Source organism: Ornithorhynchus anatinus, chromosome 17, assembly GCF_004115215.2.
Source record: "Ornithorhynchus anatinus isolate Pmale09 chromosome 17, mOrnAna1.pri.v4, whole genome shotgun sequence".
NCBI classification, from domain to species: Eukaryota; Metazoa; Chordata; class Mammalia; order Monotremata; family Ornithorhynchidae; genus Ornithorhynchus; species Ornithorhynchus anatinus.
The window spans coordinates 1,575,699-1,589,387 of record NC_041744.1 but is presented as its reverse complement, the minus strand read 5'-3'; the positions used below and the strand labels follow the sequence as shown (position 1 = coordinate 1,589,387).

General features: G+C 57.9%; 1 protein-coding gene across 1 annotated transcript; it reads left to right on the top strand.

Annotated features, from left to right (window-relative positions):
• The first annotated feature begins 4,156 nt into the window (after window positions 1–4,156).
• Window positions 4,157–12,323, top strand: MYL10 (myosin light chain 10). Its single transcript, XM_029082601.2, has 6 exons — window positions 4,157–4,207; window positions 5,540–5,615; window positions 6,564–6,668; window positions 7,783–7,861; window positions 11,530–11,578; window positions 12,225–12,323. The coding sequence occupies exons 1-6, from the start codon at window positions 4,172–4,174 to the stop codon at window positions 12,321–12,323; spliced, it is 444 nt and encodes a 147-aa protein (XP_028938434.1). The 5' UTR covers window positions 4,157–4,171.
• The last annotated feature ends 1,366 nt before the right edge of the window (window positions 12,324–13,689 follow it).

Below are 13,689 nucleotides of genomic sequence, written 5' to 3'. Positions count from 1 at the left end.
CACTTCACTTCTCTGGGCCTCAGTTTCCTCCTCTGTAGAATGGGGGTTAAGACTGTGACCCTTATATAAAGACACGGACAGCGTCCCACCTAATTATCTTGCGTCTACGGTGCCTGCGTGTAGTAAGCGGAGAAGCAGCGTGGCTCAGTGGAAAGAGCTGGGGCTCGGGAGACAGAAGTCGTGGGTTCGAATCCCGGCTCCGCCACGCGTCAGCTGGGTGACTGTGGGCAAGTCGCTTCACTTGTCTGGGCCTCAGCGACCTCGTCGGAAAATGGGGATTAACTGTGAGCCTCACGTGGGACGACCTGATTACCCTGTATCTACCCCAGCGCTTAGAACGGTGCTCTGCACATAGTAAGCGCTTAACAAATACCAACGTTATTATTAAGCGCTTAGCAGACGCCATTTAAAAAGAGGCTTACAACTCTAAAATCCACTGATCGACTGGGCCGCCTGCTGCTGGGGGGGAGGGGGAAGGTCAGGACCCCAAGAGCAGACTGACAAGCAGAAATGGGCTCCTACTGTTAAGGCAACGGGGATTTGCTCTTCAGGGCAGCCATGATGGGGCAGGCTGGGTGGGTCGCCCATCTCCTCAAAGAAGCCTTCCCTGACCAAGCCCTCCTTTCCTCTTCTCCCATTCCCTTCGGTGTCACCCTGACTCGCTCCTTCTGTCCATCTCCCCTCCCAGCCCCATAACACTTATGTCCATAACCGTCATTTATTCCTTTCTATTAACGTCTGTCTGGCCGCCTCTAAGGGAATTTGGTGATAACGCACACGTGTATGGTAAAGCTCCTCACCCCTGGCTTTAAAGCCCTGTACCACCTCGCCCTCCCTCCTACCTCATCTCGCTACTCTCCTTCTGCCACCCAGCCCGCACGCTCCGCTCCTCTCCTTCTGGCCGTGCCTCCGTCTCACCCGTCTCGCCGCCGACCCCTAGCCCACGTCCTGCCTCTGGCCTGGAACGCCTTCCCTCCTCCAATCCGACAGACGATGACCCTCCCCCGCTTTAAAGCCTTACTGAAGACACGTCTCCTCCAAGGGTCCTCATATATTTAACGAGCGCTTACTGTGTGCCCAGCACCGGGACTGAGCGTTTGGGAAAGTACAATAGAACAATAGAACAGGCATAATCCCTGCCCACAGTGAGCTCACAGTCTAGAGGTGGAGACAGACGTTAACAGACATAAATAAAGTACAGATATATACGTAAGTGCTGTGGGACTGGGAGGGGAGGTTGAAGAAAAGGAGCAGGGCAGGGCAACGTAGAAAGAAGTCGTGACCTCAGGTAACCTCTTATTTCAGCACTGACTCCTGAACACATCTCCCCTTCTCATTCATCCTCCTATCTATAATTATTGTTATTATTATGGTACTTATTAAGCGCTTACCATGTGCCAAGCACTCTAACCACTAAGCCACGCTGTTTCTCAGCAGAAGGGGTGGAGGGGAGGAAATAGGAGATGGATTATTATTATTATTATTATTATCATAATGGTATTTGTTAAGCACTTACTATGTGCCAGGCACTGTACTAAGCACTGGGGTGGATGCAAGCAGATCGAGTTGGACACAGTCCCTGTCCCACGTGGGGCTCACCATCTCAATCCCCATCTTTCCAATGGGGTAACCGAGGCCCAGAAAAGTGAAACGACTTACCCGAGGTCACACCGCAGACGGGTGGTGGAGCCCGGATTAGAAACCGTGACCTCCTCTGACTCCCAGGCCTGTGCTCTATCCACTACGCCGTGCTGTCCCTCCAGGAGGGAAGGCCTCCCGGAGGAGGTGGGGTCTCGTCAGGGCCCGAGAGAGAGAACGTCCCCCAATCCCATTCCGGCCTGGGCCTCCCAGCAGCCTGAGAACCGGTTTATTATTATTATTTCTAGCGGCTAAAAATAGCAAAGTCCACTAGGATCAGCATCGTGGAATGAACGTTAGCTCTCCTGATGTCACAGAACGAGTGATCTGGGGCTGCTGTTCGGCCAGGCACCGTGGGGTGATTCATGATGCCGGCAGGGAAGTTAACAAACTTTTTCCAACCCTCGAAACCCTTCCCACTGCTCCTCCGGAGTCTCCTCTGCACCCTCGGAAGCTCAGAGCGGGGAGCCGCCCCCACCCCCGGCCCCCCACCCCCTGCCCTCTGGATTTTTGAGCCTTTCGGGGCTGAGTCGGGAGACTGCATTTAGTGGAGGGCTGCGGGGAAGCTGGCTGGGGAGGCCTGGGATTTGTAAAATAAAATGAGAAACAAGGATAATAATGTTGGTATTTGTTAAGCGCTTACTATGTGCAGAGCACTGTTCTAAGCGCTGGGGGAGATACAGGGTAATCAAGTGTCCCACGTGGGGCTCACAGTCTTCATCCCCATTTTATAGATGAGGGAACTGAGGCACAGAGAAGCTAAGTGACTTGCCCCAAGTCTCCTAGCTGATAAGCGATGGAGCTGGGATTAGAACCCATGACCTCTGACTCCCAAGCCCGTGCGCTTTCCACTAAATCACGCTGCTTCTTAGCAGGATGTCCTCAGGACCACCCCCCCCCCTCCGTCCCTGCCTCCAGGAAGCCCCCCAGGTGGCTTAGCTCTAGCATTTCCATAAGAGGGGGTGCGGCCTAGCGAAAAGAGTCCGGGCTTGGGAATCGGAGGAACTGGATTCTAATCCCGGCCCTGCCGCTTGTCCGCTGGAAGATTTAGGGCAAGTCTTAACTTCTCTGGGCCCCAGCTTTCTCATCTGTAAAATGGGGATTCAGTTCAGTTCTCTCTCCCTCTTAGACGGCAAGCCTGGTGCAGGATGGGGATTGGGTCTGACCCAGGGTTTAGAGCACAGTGAGACCTTAACAAAGACCACAGATTATTATTACTAAAATGCCAGAAACCAGTAAAAATCCCATCTGTGAGGGTTACTGCTATGGAGGGTTATTAATAATTAATAACACGGTACTCGTTAAGCACTTACTATGGGCCAGGCACCGTTCTAAGCGCTGGCGTTGATACAAGATAATCAAGTTGGACACAGTCCCTGTCCCACATGAGGCTCACAGTCTTAATCCCCATTTTACAGATGAGATAACTGGAGCACGGAGAAGCGGGGTGACTTGCCCAAGGTCACACAGCAGATACGTGGTGGAGCCGGGATTTGAAACCAGGTCCTTCTGACTCCCAGGCCAGGGCTCTATCCATTGAACCACACTGCTAGAAAAAGGATTTGTGGGTGATGTAGGCCTGGGCTCCTCTACAGGGGTGGGGGGGGGTCTCACTGTGTGCAGTTCACTGTACTAAGCGCTTGGAAGAGGACAATATGACGATATAAGAGACACATTCCCTGCCCACAGTGAGGTTACAGTCTAGAGGGGGACACAGACGTTGATTAAAAAATAAATAAAGAACAGATATGGACAGAAGTGATGTGGGGCTGGGAGGGTGGATGAATAAAGGGAGCGAGTCAGGGGGAGGCAGAAGGGAGTGGGAGAAGAGGAAAGGAGGGTGCAGTCAGGGAAGGCCTCCTGGAGGAGACGGGGCTTCAATAAGGCTTTAAAGGAGGGGGAGAGTCATTGCCCGTGGGCTATGAGGAGGGAGGGCGTGCCAGGCCAGAGGACGTGGGCGAGAGGTTGGCGGCGAGATAGACGAGATCAGCAAGGGGGCAGGAAGCACCGTCCCGCCCCGGTCCCCACCCCCGGCTCATTCACACCGGGAAAACCCTGGGTAGTTCAGGAGGTCACAACAACAGCAGCAGCAGCAGCCAGGGAATGTACTGGGTACCCACCTTCTGCAGAGCCCTGAGCTGGGCACCTCCCGTGGAAGAGCATGTCGGAGGCTACTGGCCCTCATTTCGGCCGGGCTGGAGGGTCCCCGGTGTCGAGGGCTACGGGTGGGGAGAAACGTCTTCCAATGCTGACTTCTGTCTTCCAATCAATCGGAGCACTTTAGTCACTTAACTTCTCCGTGCCGCAGTTACCCCATCTGTAAAATGGGGATCAAGACCGTGAGCCTCACGTGGGACAACCTGATGACCCTGTATCTACCCCGGCGCTTAGAACAGTGCTCTGCACATAGTAAGCGCTTAACAAATACCAACATTATTATTATTATTATTAACCAACACCGGCCCCTGTCTTCCAGGCTCCCAAAAAGGCCAAGAAGAGGGCAGAAGGAGGCGCTGGATCCAACGTGTTTTCCATGTTCGACCAGCCCCAGATCCAGGAATTTAAAGAGGTACGTGGACCTGCTGTGACCCTGGAGCTCTCCTCACCCCTCGTCCCCAGTGCTCACTTAATAATAATAATTATGGTACGTGCTAAGCGCTTACTATGTGCCAAACACCGTTCTAAGCGCTAGCGTAGATTGGACACAATCCCTGTCCCACAGGGGGCCACTCACATTTAATCCTCGTTTTACAGGTGAGGGAACCGAGGCCCGGAAAAGTGAAGTGATTTTTCCAAGGTCACAGAGCAGACATGAGGAAGAGAATGGATTAGAACCTTCTGTCTGTCAGGACCATGCTCTAATAATAATAATGATAGTATTGGTATTTGTTAAGCGCTTACTAGCGCGAAGCACTGTTTTAAGCACCGGGGGGATACAAGATGATCAGGTTGTCCCACGTGGGGCTCACAGTCTTCATCCCCATTTTCCAGATGAGGGAACTGAGGCACAGAGAAGTTAAGTGACTTGCCCAAAGTCACCCAGCTGACAAGCTGTGGACAAACTCCCCATCCTCCTCCTCATCTTCTTCACCCTCCTCTCTAGGCTCCACCTTCTCCCTGACCTCCTCCTCTTCTTCTCTGACCTCCTCTTCCCTCCCTTCCTCCTTCCTGTCATCCACACCCTCCTCCCGGCTCCTTGCCCTCCCCGACGGCTTTCCCAAATATTTGCAACAGTGGCATCCCGGGAGGCCTCGAGGCTACACTAGTGCGGGCACTCCCATCAGTCAATCAATCAGTCAATCAATCGCACCGAGTAGTGACCGTGCTTGGGAGAGGGGGGTGCCGGCCCGAGGGAGACGAGAGGCCGTGAGGCTCAAGGAGGTGGGGATGCAGGGCTGAAGGAGAGACTGTGAGCCCGTGTGGGCTGGGATTGCCTCTGTGGCCGAACCGTACTTTCCAAGAGTTTAGTACAGTGCTCTGAACGCGGTGAGCGCTCAATAAATATGACTGGATGAATGAATGAGGGGCTGAGGGAGACAAGAGGCCACGGGGCTGAGGGGGATGAAGGGATTCACGTGCTCAGGGCACACAGAGGGGAGCGGTGGGAAGGGGATCACGTGGACGGGACGCTCGAGGGCGAGGTCCCCCTGCAAGGGCGCGTGAAGGATGGGGACCACGTGGGCGGGGGGCGAGGAGAAGGATGGGAAGACATCGGCCACGTGGGCAGGGCGCTTGGAGGGCGAGGCCCACGTGAGTTTGGGTGGGGGACCCTCACTGGGGACTGGTGCAGCGGGCGGGGACTCGAGTCACGTGGGCAGGGCGCAGCCGGCGGGCGAAGGCCACGCGGGCGAGGTGTGCGACGAGGGCGCGGGGCTGAGACTGTCCGGCCACCGTCGCCCAGGCCTTCACCATCATGGATCAGAACCGAGACGGCTTCATCGACAAGCAGGACCTGAGAGACACCTTCGCCGCTCTAGGTAGGACCCCGGCGGCCCAGCGCTGTCTCCCTCCCAAACAGGAATCCGTGAATGGGGGAGATGGGAGAAGCGGTGGGGGGGGGGGGGGGGGTTCGAGATGGACCAGCTGCTCCTTTCCTCCTCCTCCTCCTCCTCCTCTTCTCCCTCTTCATCGTCATCATCAACTCCTCCTCCTCAGCATCGTCATCGATCAATCGATTGTATTTACTGAGTGTTCACCGAGTGCAGAGCACGGTACTAAGCACTTGGGAGAGGACATCGTCAACAATTCCTCCTCATCAATTCCTCCTCCTCATCAATTCCTCCTCCTCATCAATATCAATTCCTTCTCCTCCTCATCATCAGTTCCTCCTCCTCATCAGTATCAATTCCTCCTCATCAGTTCCTTCTCACCTCTTCATCATCAGGTCCTCCTCCTCCTCTTCCTCCTCAATATCAGTTCCTCCTCCTCCCCATCAACAATCCCCCCTCCTCGTCAACAGTTCCTCCCCTTCCTCATCATCGGTTCTCCCGGGATCCTCCAGTGGGAAGCCCCCCGCCCCCCCCACCGCGGGAGTCCCCCTTGTCTTTCGCTGTCAGGGAGCCTCCGGCGGGAAGGGCTTGAGCTCCGGGTGGCCCAAGGCTGGCGGCACCAGAACCAGGTCCCGGGTTCTGCCCCGGGCTCTGCTCGGCGAGGCGGTGCCCGCCCCCGGAGCCGGTGAGAGGAGAGGGTGGCGGATGCCACTCCCACCGCCCTGGCCGTCTTCCCGGGGAAGGACGCGGGGCCGCCCCCGAGGGGCCGGGGTCATCGGAGCCGCCCTCTGCCCTGGGCGAGAAGCGTGTGTCGGAGCTGCCTCCCGGGAGATGGAGAGATTTGGCCTCGCCAAGCCCACGTCATGATCCCCGCCACCCCCGGCCGGTCCGGCCTCCCTGCCCCCGGCCCTCAGCGACCGCCTGCTCTGCTCCCAGGCCGCCTCAACGTCAAGAACGAAGAGCTCGAGGCCATGGTGAAGGAGGCCCCGGGACCCATCAACTTCACGGTCTTCCTCACTATGTTTGGGGAGAAGCTGAAAGGTGAGTTCCGGCCCTTGCCCGCCGGGCAGCGCGGGTCCGTCCCGCACTCATTCATCCGGTCATTCATTCAGCCCCCTCTGTGAGGAGCAGCGTGGCCCAGTGGATAGAGCCCGGCCCTTGGAGTCAGAAGGACCTGGCTGCTGATCCCGGCTCCGCCGCTTGTCAGCTGCGTGACCTTGGGCAAGTCCCTTCACTTCTCCAGGCCTCAGTTCCCTCATCTGTAAAACGGGGACGAAGACTGTGAGTCCCAGGTGGGACGGGGACTGTGTCCAAATCTGACTGGCCTGTATCCACTTCAAAGTGTAGAATAGTGTCTGGCACATAGTAAGTGCTTAACAAGTACCATTTTTTAAAAAATAATTCATTTAGTCGTATTTACTGAGGGCTTACTGTGTGCAAAAAGATGTTCCTTTAGGGCCCAGGTTCTCCCCTAGAATCGTCTGGGCCAGGAGCCAAGCCACTGGGTCAGAACCCTGGGCCGGGCTCCTCGGCGCTTTGGATTTCATCTACCCTGGGAGTTTGGGGTGGAGGGAGGTCTGTTTCCCTGAATCGGAAACCGTTCCTGAATGTATCGAAGGCCTGGCCCAGTGCTTAGTACAGTGCGCTAAATCCTACTGTTACTTCTAACAATAATAATTATTGTGGTATTTGTTAAGCGCTTACTATGTGCCAGATACTGTTCTAAGCCCCGGGGTAGACACAAGGTAATCGAGTTGGACACATTCCCCGTGCCACGGAGGGCTCACGGTCTTAATCCTCATTTTACAAATGAGGTAACCGAGGCCCAGAGAAGTGACGTGACTCGTCCAAGGTCACCCAGCAGACTAGTGGCGGAGCTGGGATTAGAATCCAGGTCCTCCTGACTCCCAGACCCGGACTGTATCCACTAGTCCACCCTTCTGCTTCTATTCCCACGTCTCCTAGATGGCCCGGCCTACATCGCCATACCGAGCCTTGGGGAAGGGGTTCGAGGGTTGGGGTGGACACCTGACTCCGGCCCCCACTGGAGGGTCTCCAGTGCCGCCGGGGCCCCATCTCGGCCAGCGCGGGACGGGAAGCCGCTTCCCCGGCCCCCCCCCGAGGAGCTGACCGTGCTCCCGTTTATTCCCGACAGGCACCGACCCGGAAGAGACCATCTTGCACGCTTTCAAGATCTTCGACGCGGAAGGAAAGGGCGTCATTAAGGCGGATTAGTAAGTGTCCCTCCGGCCCTCGAGTCTCTTCAGTCAGCCGTTCCACAGTATGTACCGAGCGCCTTCTGGGTGCAGAGCGCTGCGCGCGGGTTTCGGGAGAACAGAACGGAGGCCCGGCCTCCGGGCGCAGCTATTGCAGGAGTCGAAGGGCAGCTGGAAATTCTTTTCTGGGGGTAAATCTTTCTGCTCTGCAGATGAACTCAGGTGATCGAGAGTGCGCCCAAAGGGAACACCGCTGACGGTGACCTTCGCCCAGGGGTGTGTGTCTGGGCGGGGGGAGAAACGGAAGGGTCTCCCAGAGGCATTTGGGTTGCTTTTACCAGTGGCGATGGTCTGTGCCAAGCCTTCCACACGCTCTTATCTCCGCAGCTTGCGTATCGTCCGTCAATCGGTCGGTCGGATGTATTGAGCGCTTGTCGCGTGCACTGTATTGAGCGCTTGGGAGAGTATCCTACGACAATAAAACAGACACGTTTCCTGCCCACGACGAGCTTACGGTCTAGAAGGTCTCAGTGTCTGAGCTCACGGCCTTACAGTAGAAGGGGTGATGATAATAATAATAATACTGGTATTTATTAAATGCTTGTTAAGGACTGTTCTAAGTGCTGGGTAGGTACATGCTAATTAGGTTGGACGCAGTCCCTGCCCCACACGGGGCTCACTGTCTTCATCCTCTATTTGAAAGTAAGGTAACTGAGGCCCAGCGAGGGGAAGTGACTAGCCCAAGGTCACACGGCAGACGAGGGGCAGATCCGGGATCAGAACCCAGGTCCTTCTGAGTCCCAGGCCCGGGCTCTATCCACTAGGCCGGGCTGCTCCCCCGGGGTGGTGGACTCCCTCCCCGGGCCAGGGCTCTCAGCCCAGCGTCCCCAGGCTTGACCTCTCCCCAGCCCAAGCCCTCGGGCCAGTAGCCCCAGGCCAAACCTCTGGTAGTCCACGGTGGCCCAGAGAGGCTCAGGGTAATGGACCCGGAGACTTCCGGACTCCGGGGACCAAGATGGGGGCGCCGTGCGGAAAAACCACACGTGGCAGAGTAGCCAGAGCACGGGCCTGGGAGTCGGAAGGTCATGGGTTCTAATCCCCGCTCCGCCACTTGTCTCCCGTGTTCCCTTGGGCAAATCACTTCCCTTGGCTGGGCCTCAGTTACCTCATCCGTAAAACGGGGATTGAGACTGGGAGCCCCACGACGGACATGGGCTGTTTCCCATATGATCTGCTTGCATCGACCCCAGGGTTCAGTACAAAGCCTGGCACGGAGTAAGCCCTCAACGAACCAGTAAGCCCTCAACAAACACCACTGTTATTATTATTACACCTGATGTCACGTGCCCTCCCTGGCCCCGGCCCTGCCCCGTGCCCGCTGTCGCCGGGCCTGGACTCCGAGCCTGGCTCATCCCGACTCCCCGACCAGATGGCCGCCGCCCGGCCTGCTTGCCCTCTGAAGCCCGCCCCGGCCCCCTACCCCGCCTCTCCCGTCCCGCCTAAAATTCCCCGGTCCCTCTCGCCCCCGCTCTGTCCCTCCCTCCCCCGGCCCCGTGATCCTCTGGTCCATCCCAGGAGGGGCTGCACCACTTCTGGATGGGCCTCCCAGGCCTAGTAGACGCCTCACTCTACTAGGCCCGCCAGGGCCAACCCAATCAGCGGGACGTTTCAGAACCCGAAATTGGCCCAAATCGGTTCGTTCCATATTAAAGTAATCAAAAAACGGCGAAAACATGTCGACGGCCCATCCAAATTTGCTCTGTCCTTCCGCGTACCGGCACCCTGAGGGAGGAGGGGTGGCGGGGGTCCTGCCGTCCCCCAGAGGATCCGCACCTCCCGCTCTCCGCTCCCCCCCCCCCCCCCAGAGATACCCTCTCCCTTCCCGGTGGGGTCGGGAACGGCCGGGGTCCCGGACCGCTCCCCCTTCCCCGCCGTCCGCCCCCGTCCTCCCCCCCCGACCGCCCCGCCGCCCCCTCGGCCTCCGCTTCAGACGGGGCTCGGCGGGGCTGGCGCCGGCCGAGGAAGACGTCCCCGGCTCCGCCGACTCCAAAGGCAATTTCTGAAAATTGTCCGGGAATCAAAGGAGCCACCGAAATATTTTCAATATTAGAACCAGTTGAGATTGGCCAGGCCCCGCGCCTGCCCACCCGCCCTCCCGGCCGGCCGGGCCCTGCTTTCTGCAGAGACACCAGGAGGCCCGAGTCGCCGCCGGGGCCCTTTTCCGGAGACAGATCGTACGCGAAAAGCGGCCCAACATCGAAGGTCGGAAATTGTGAGTGTTGGCGTCTCTATAAAATAAATAATGGAAAATGTGCATCGCTCTCCATTAGCGCCGCCCCTCCTCGTCCCAGGCCAGCGGGTGCCAGCCCGCACAGCGGATTATAATTAGACATCGAGACATCTGATCTCTCCTCCCCCGAGGACACGGCGGGGCCGGTGGACGCTCCCCCCACCCCCGGCTCTGCGGAGCGCGACCCCGGGAGCGTCTCGAGAAGCAGCGTGGCCTAATGATGGTGTCGGTTTAATCGCTTGGTACGGGCCAAACGCTGTTCTAAGTGCTGGGGTGGATACGGGGCAATCAAGGTGGGCGCAGCTCCTGTCCCATGTGGGGATCGCAGATCTCGTCCCCATTTTCCAGACGAGGCACCTGGGGCCCAGAGGTGCGAAGTGACTTCCCCAAGGTCACACAGCAAGCAGATGGCATTGCTGGGATTAGAACCCGGGTCCTTCTGGCTCCCAGACCCATGCCCATCCACTAAGCCGCACCGCTTCTCGCGGAAGGAGCCTGGTGGCCTAGTGGATAGAGCCCGTCTGCCGGGTGACCTGGGTAAAGCCACTTCACTTCTCCGTGCCTCAGTTCCCTCATCTGTAAAACGGGGATTAAGACTGTGAGCCTCACGGGGGTCCACCTGATTACCCTCTATCTCCCCCAGCGCTTAGAACAGCGGTCTGCACATGGTGAGCGCTTAACAAATACCGACATCATTATTCTCTGGGCCTCATCTGGAGAATGGGGATGAAGACCGCGAGCCCCACGTGGGACGGGGACTGTATCCGACCCGATTTGCCTGAAACCACCCCAGCGCTTAGTATAGTGCCCGGCACAGAGTAAGCGCTTAATAAATACCACAATTATCATTTCAGGGTCCTCCTGGGGGCCGAGCACCGGGCCAGCCCACGGGGATCACGTTTAAGGCGGGACGCCTGCCCTCGAGGTCCTTACGTTCTGGCGGTGGGTACGGTTGAACCAAAATTAAGACAGCAACTGGGAACATTAGCGACAGATATTTCTAGTAAGTCCATCTCCCCCTCCACACCATAAGCTCCCTATGGGCAGGGAACGTACGTGCTGATTCTCTTGTATTATCCTCTCACCACTTGGTACGGTGCTCTGCACACAGTAAGCGCTCGGTATATACCGTTGATCGACCGGTATAAGGGAACGATAGCAGATGTATACGTCCCGTACCTGGGGCCCGTGAGTGGGGTCCGTGTGCGGGGTCTTTATGCAAGGCCCGCGTGTGGGGTGTGTGGCTCTGTACGTGAGGCGTAGTCATAATACTACTGATATCGGTATTTGTTAAGCGCTTACTACGTGCCAAGCACTGTTCTAAGCGTGTACAAGGCGGGCGTGCCTGTGGGTGCCCCCGGGGGCCCCTGACGGAGTCCGTTTTCTACTTCAACAGCATCAAAGAGAAGCTCATGACCCAGGCGGATCGGTTCAGCGAGGAGGAGGTAAGGCTCCCTCCAGCAGTTCGTCGGCCTGGGTTGGCCGGCTGGCAGGGGGTCGGACGGGTTGACCCCCGGAGGCCCTGGCACCGGGGGAAACGAGCCCGGGTGCTAAGGCTCTGCTTTCAGACTTGCGCTCTGGCCTCGGACAGACACCTTAACCTCCCCGTTCGCCCATCCGTCAAGAGGCGTGGGGACGGGGGAGGTCCCGGCCCGGAGGGGTCCTGAGAGTCAGGAAGGACAGGTTGTGGCGGGTGGGGGGCCCTCCCTGCCCTTGCCCACCGTTGGCAGGGGCACCCCCTCTGAAGGTCCCCGTCTTACATTTCCACGCCCCTGGGGTGGGGGCCGAAGAGGGATCCCCGACCGGCAGGGGGCCGGGGGTCTTAACGTGGAGTGGACTGCCGGCCGGTGGGGGCCGGCCCGCTCTTGGCACCTCCGGGAGGGCAGACCCGCTCCTTCGGCCGGACGCGGGGGGTGCCGGGCTCCAGCTGGGGAGCTGGGGGAGGAGCCGGAGTACCCTTGGGTCGAGCCCCAGCTCTGTGAGGGGGGCTTGGGCACCCGCGGGTGGATTTCCGACGCGGTCTCGGGAGAGGCCCCGCCACACGGTCCCTGCGCCCCGCCGTCCGTTGCCCACCGCCGGTTTCCCTCACAGATCAAGCAGATGTTCACCGCCTTCCCCCCCGATGCCCACGGCAACCTCGACTACAAGAACCTTTGCTACGTGATCACCCACGGGGAGGAGAAGGACTAGGGGGACCCCGGGGGTCCCGAACCCCAAGGGCCCGCCGACCCGAGGCCCGGGCCGGCGGACGGACGGACGGACGGACGCTGCAGAGGTCCCTGTGGAAACACCCCGGTTTTGGGGGGCGGTGAGGTGGGGGGGAGGGGGGAGAAAAAGCCAAAAATTCCAATTTTGTTAGTTTTTCCCACACTTTTTTACTTCCAGCGGTTTCGCCTGGAATTTTCCTGATGAGCTGGTGCTTTTAATTTATTGACAGTTTTAATGGCGACCAGATGGTCCACAGAAGAGAGACATATCTGCTCCCCACCCCGGCCCGCCTTCCCCCCTTTTCTCCATCCCCCTCCCGGTCCCAAAACCCTAAGTTCAAGGAGCTAATTACAAAGTCCCACCGCCTGTTGCATCCCAGAGAACACTCTGTAAATAGAATTCTGCTCCGCTTCACAACCTCAAACGAGGAAGGCATAAATAAAAATCAGATTTGGGGGTGAACCGATTCGGGGTGCATCGCAGACGGGCATCTGGAAGCAGATGTTTCTTGGTGCCTCTCACCGGCGGGAAGGGCTTCTCTCCTCACGACGACAGGTTTCCCCCAGAGGAGAGACCGGCCTCCCAGAATGCTCCCTTCCCAGGCCTCATCCTGCCCACTTTTTTTTTTCAAATGGTATTCGTTAAGCGCTTCTTACGCGCCAGACACCGTACTAAGCGCCGGGGCAGATACAAGCTGTTCCGGTTGGACGCGGTCTCTGTCCCACATGGGGGTCACAGTCTTCATCCCCATTTGACAGATGAGGTCACTGAGGCACGGATAAGTGACGTGACTAGCCCAAGGTCACACAGCAGACAAGTGGCAGACTGGGATTCGAACCCAGGGCCTTCTGATTCCCAAGACCATTCTTTATCCACTAGGGCCAGGCTCCTTCTCACCCTACAAGCGTAGTCCACACCCTCTCACGCTCGCTTCACCACACCTTAGATGCATTCGCTTCGCTCTTGTGAGCCGCCACGGACCAGATCGCGTCCGTTGCCCGGTTTCCAGGGCTCAGAGAGGTTGAGTGAGGGGCCCAAGATTGCACAGCGTGTCAGGACCCGAATACCTGAATCACCGCCCAAGGGGTCCTCTTCCCCTAGGCAACGCATTCACTTGACATCGGGGAGTTAAAAGAAGTAGCTCGTTGCACATCCCCCGCCCCCCCCCCCCCATCCCCGTTGGGGTCGAAGACCCTCAAGGACAGGGTTCAAACCTTTTATTTCTTTGGTATGTTCTCCAAGCTCCTGGTTCAGAACCGTGCAGGAAAAAGTGCTCAGAACAACGTCCTGTACACACCGGGCACCCAATACAGTGCTCGGCACACACAGGCAGGCAGCAGATCACCCT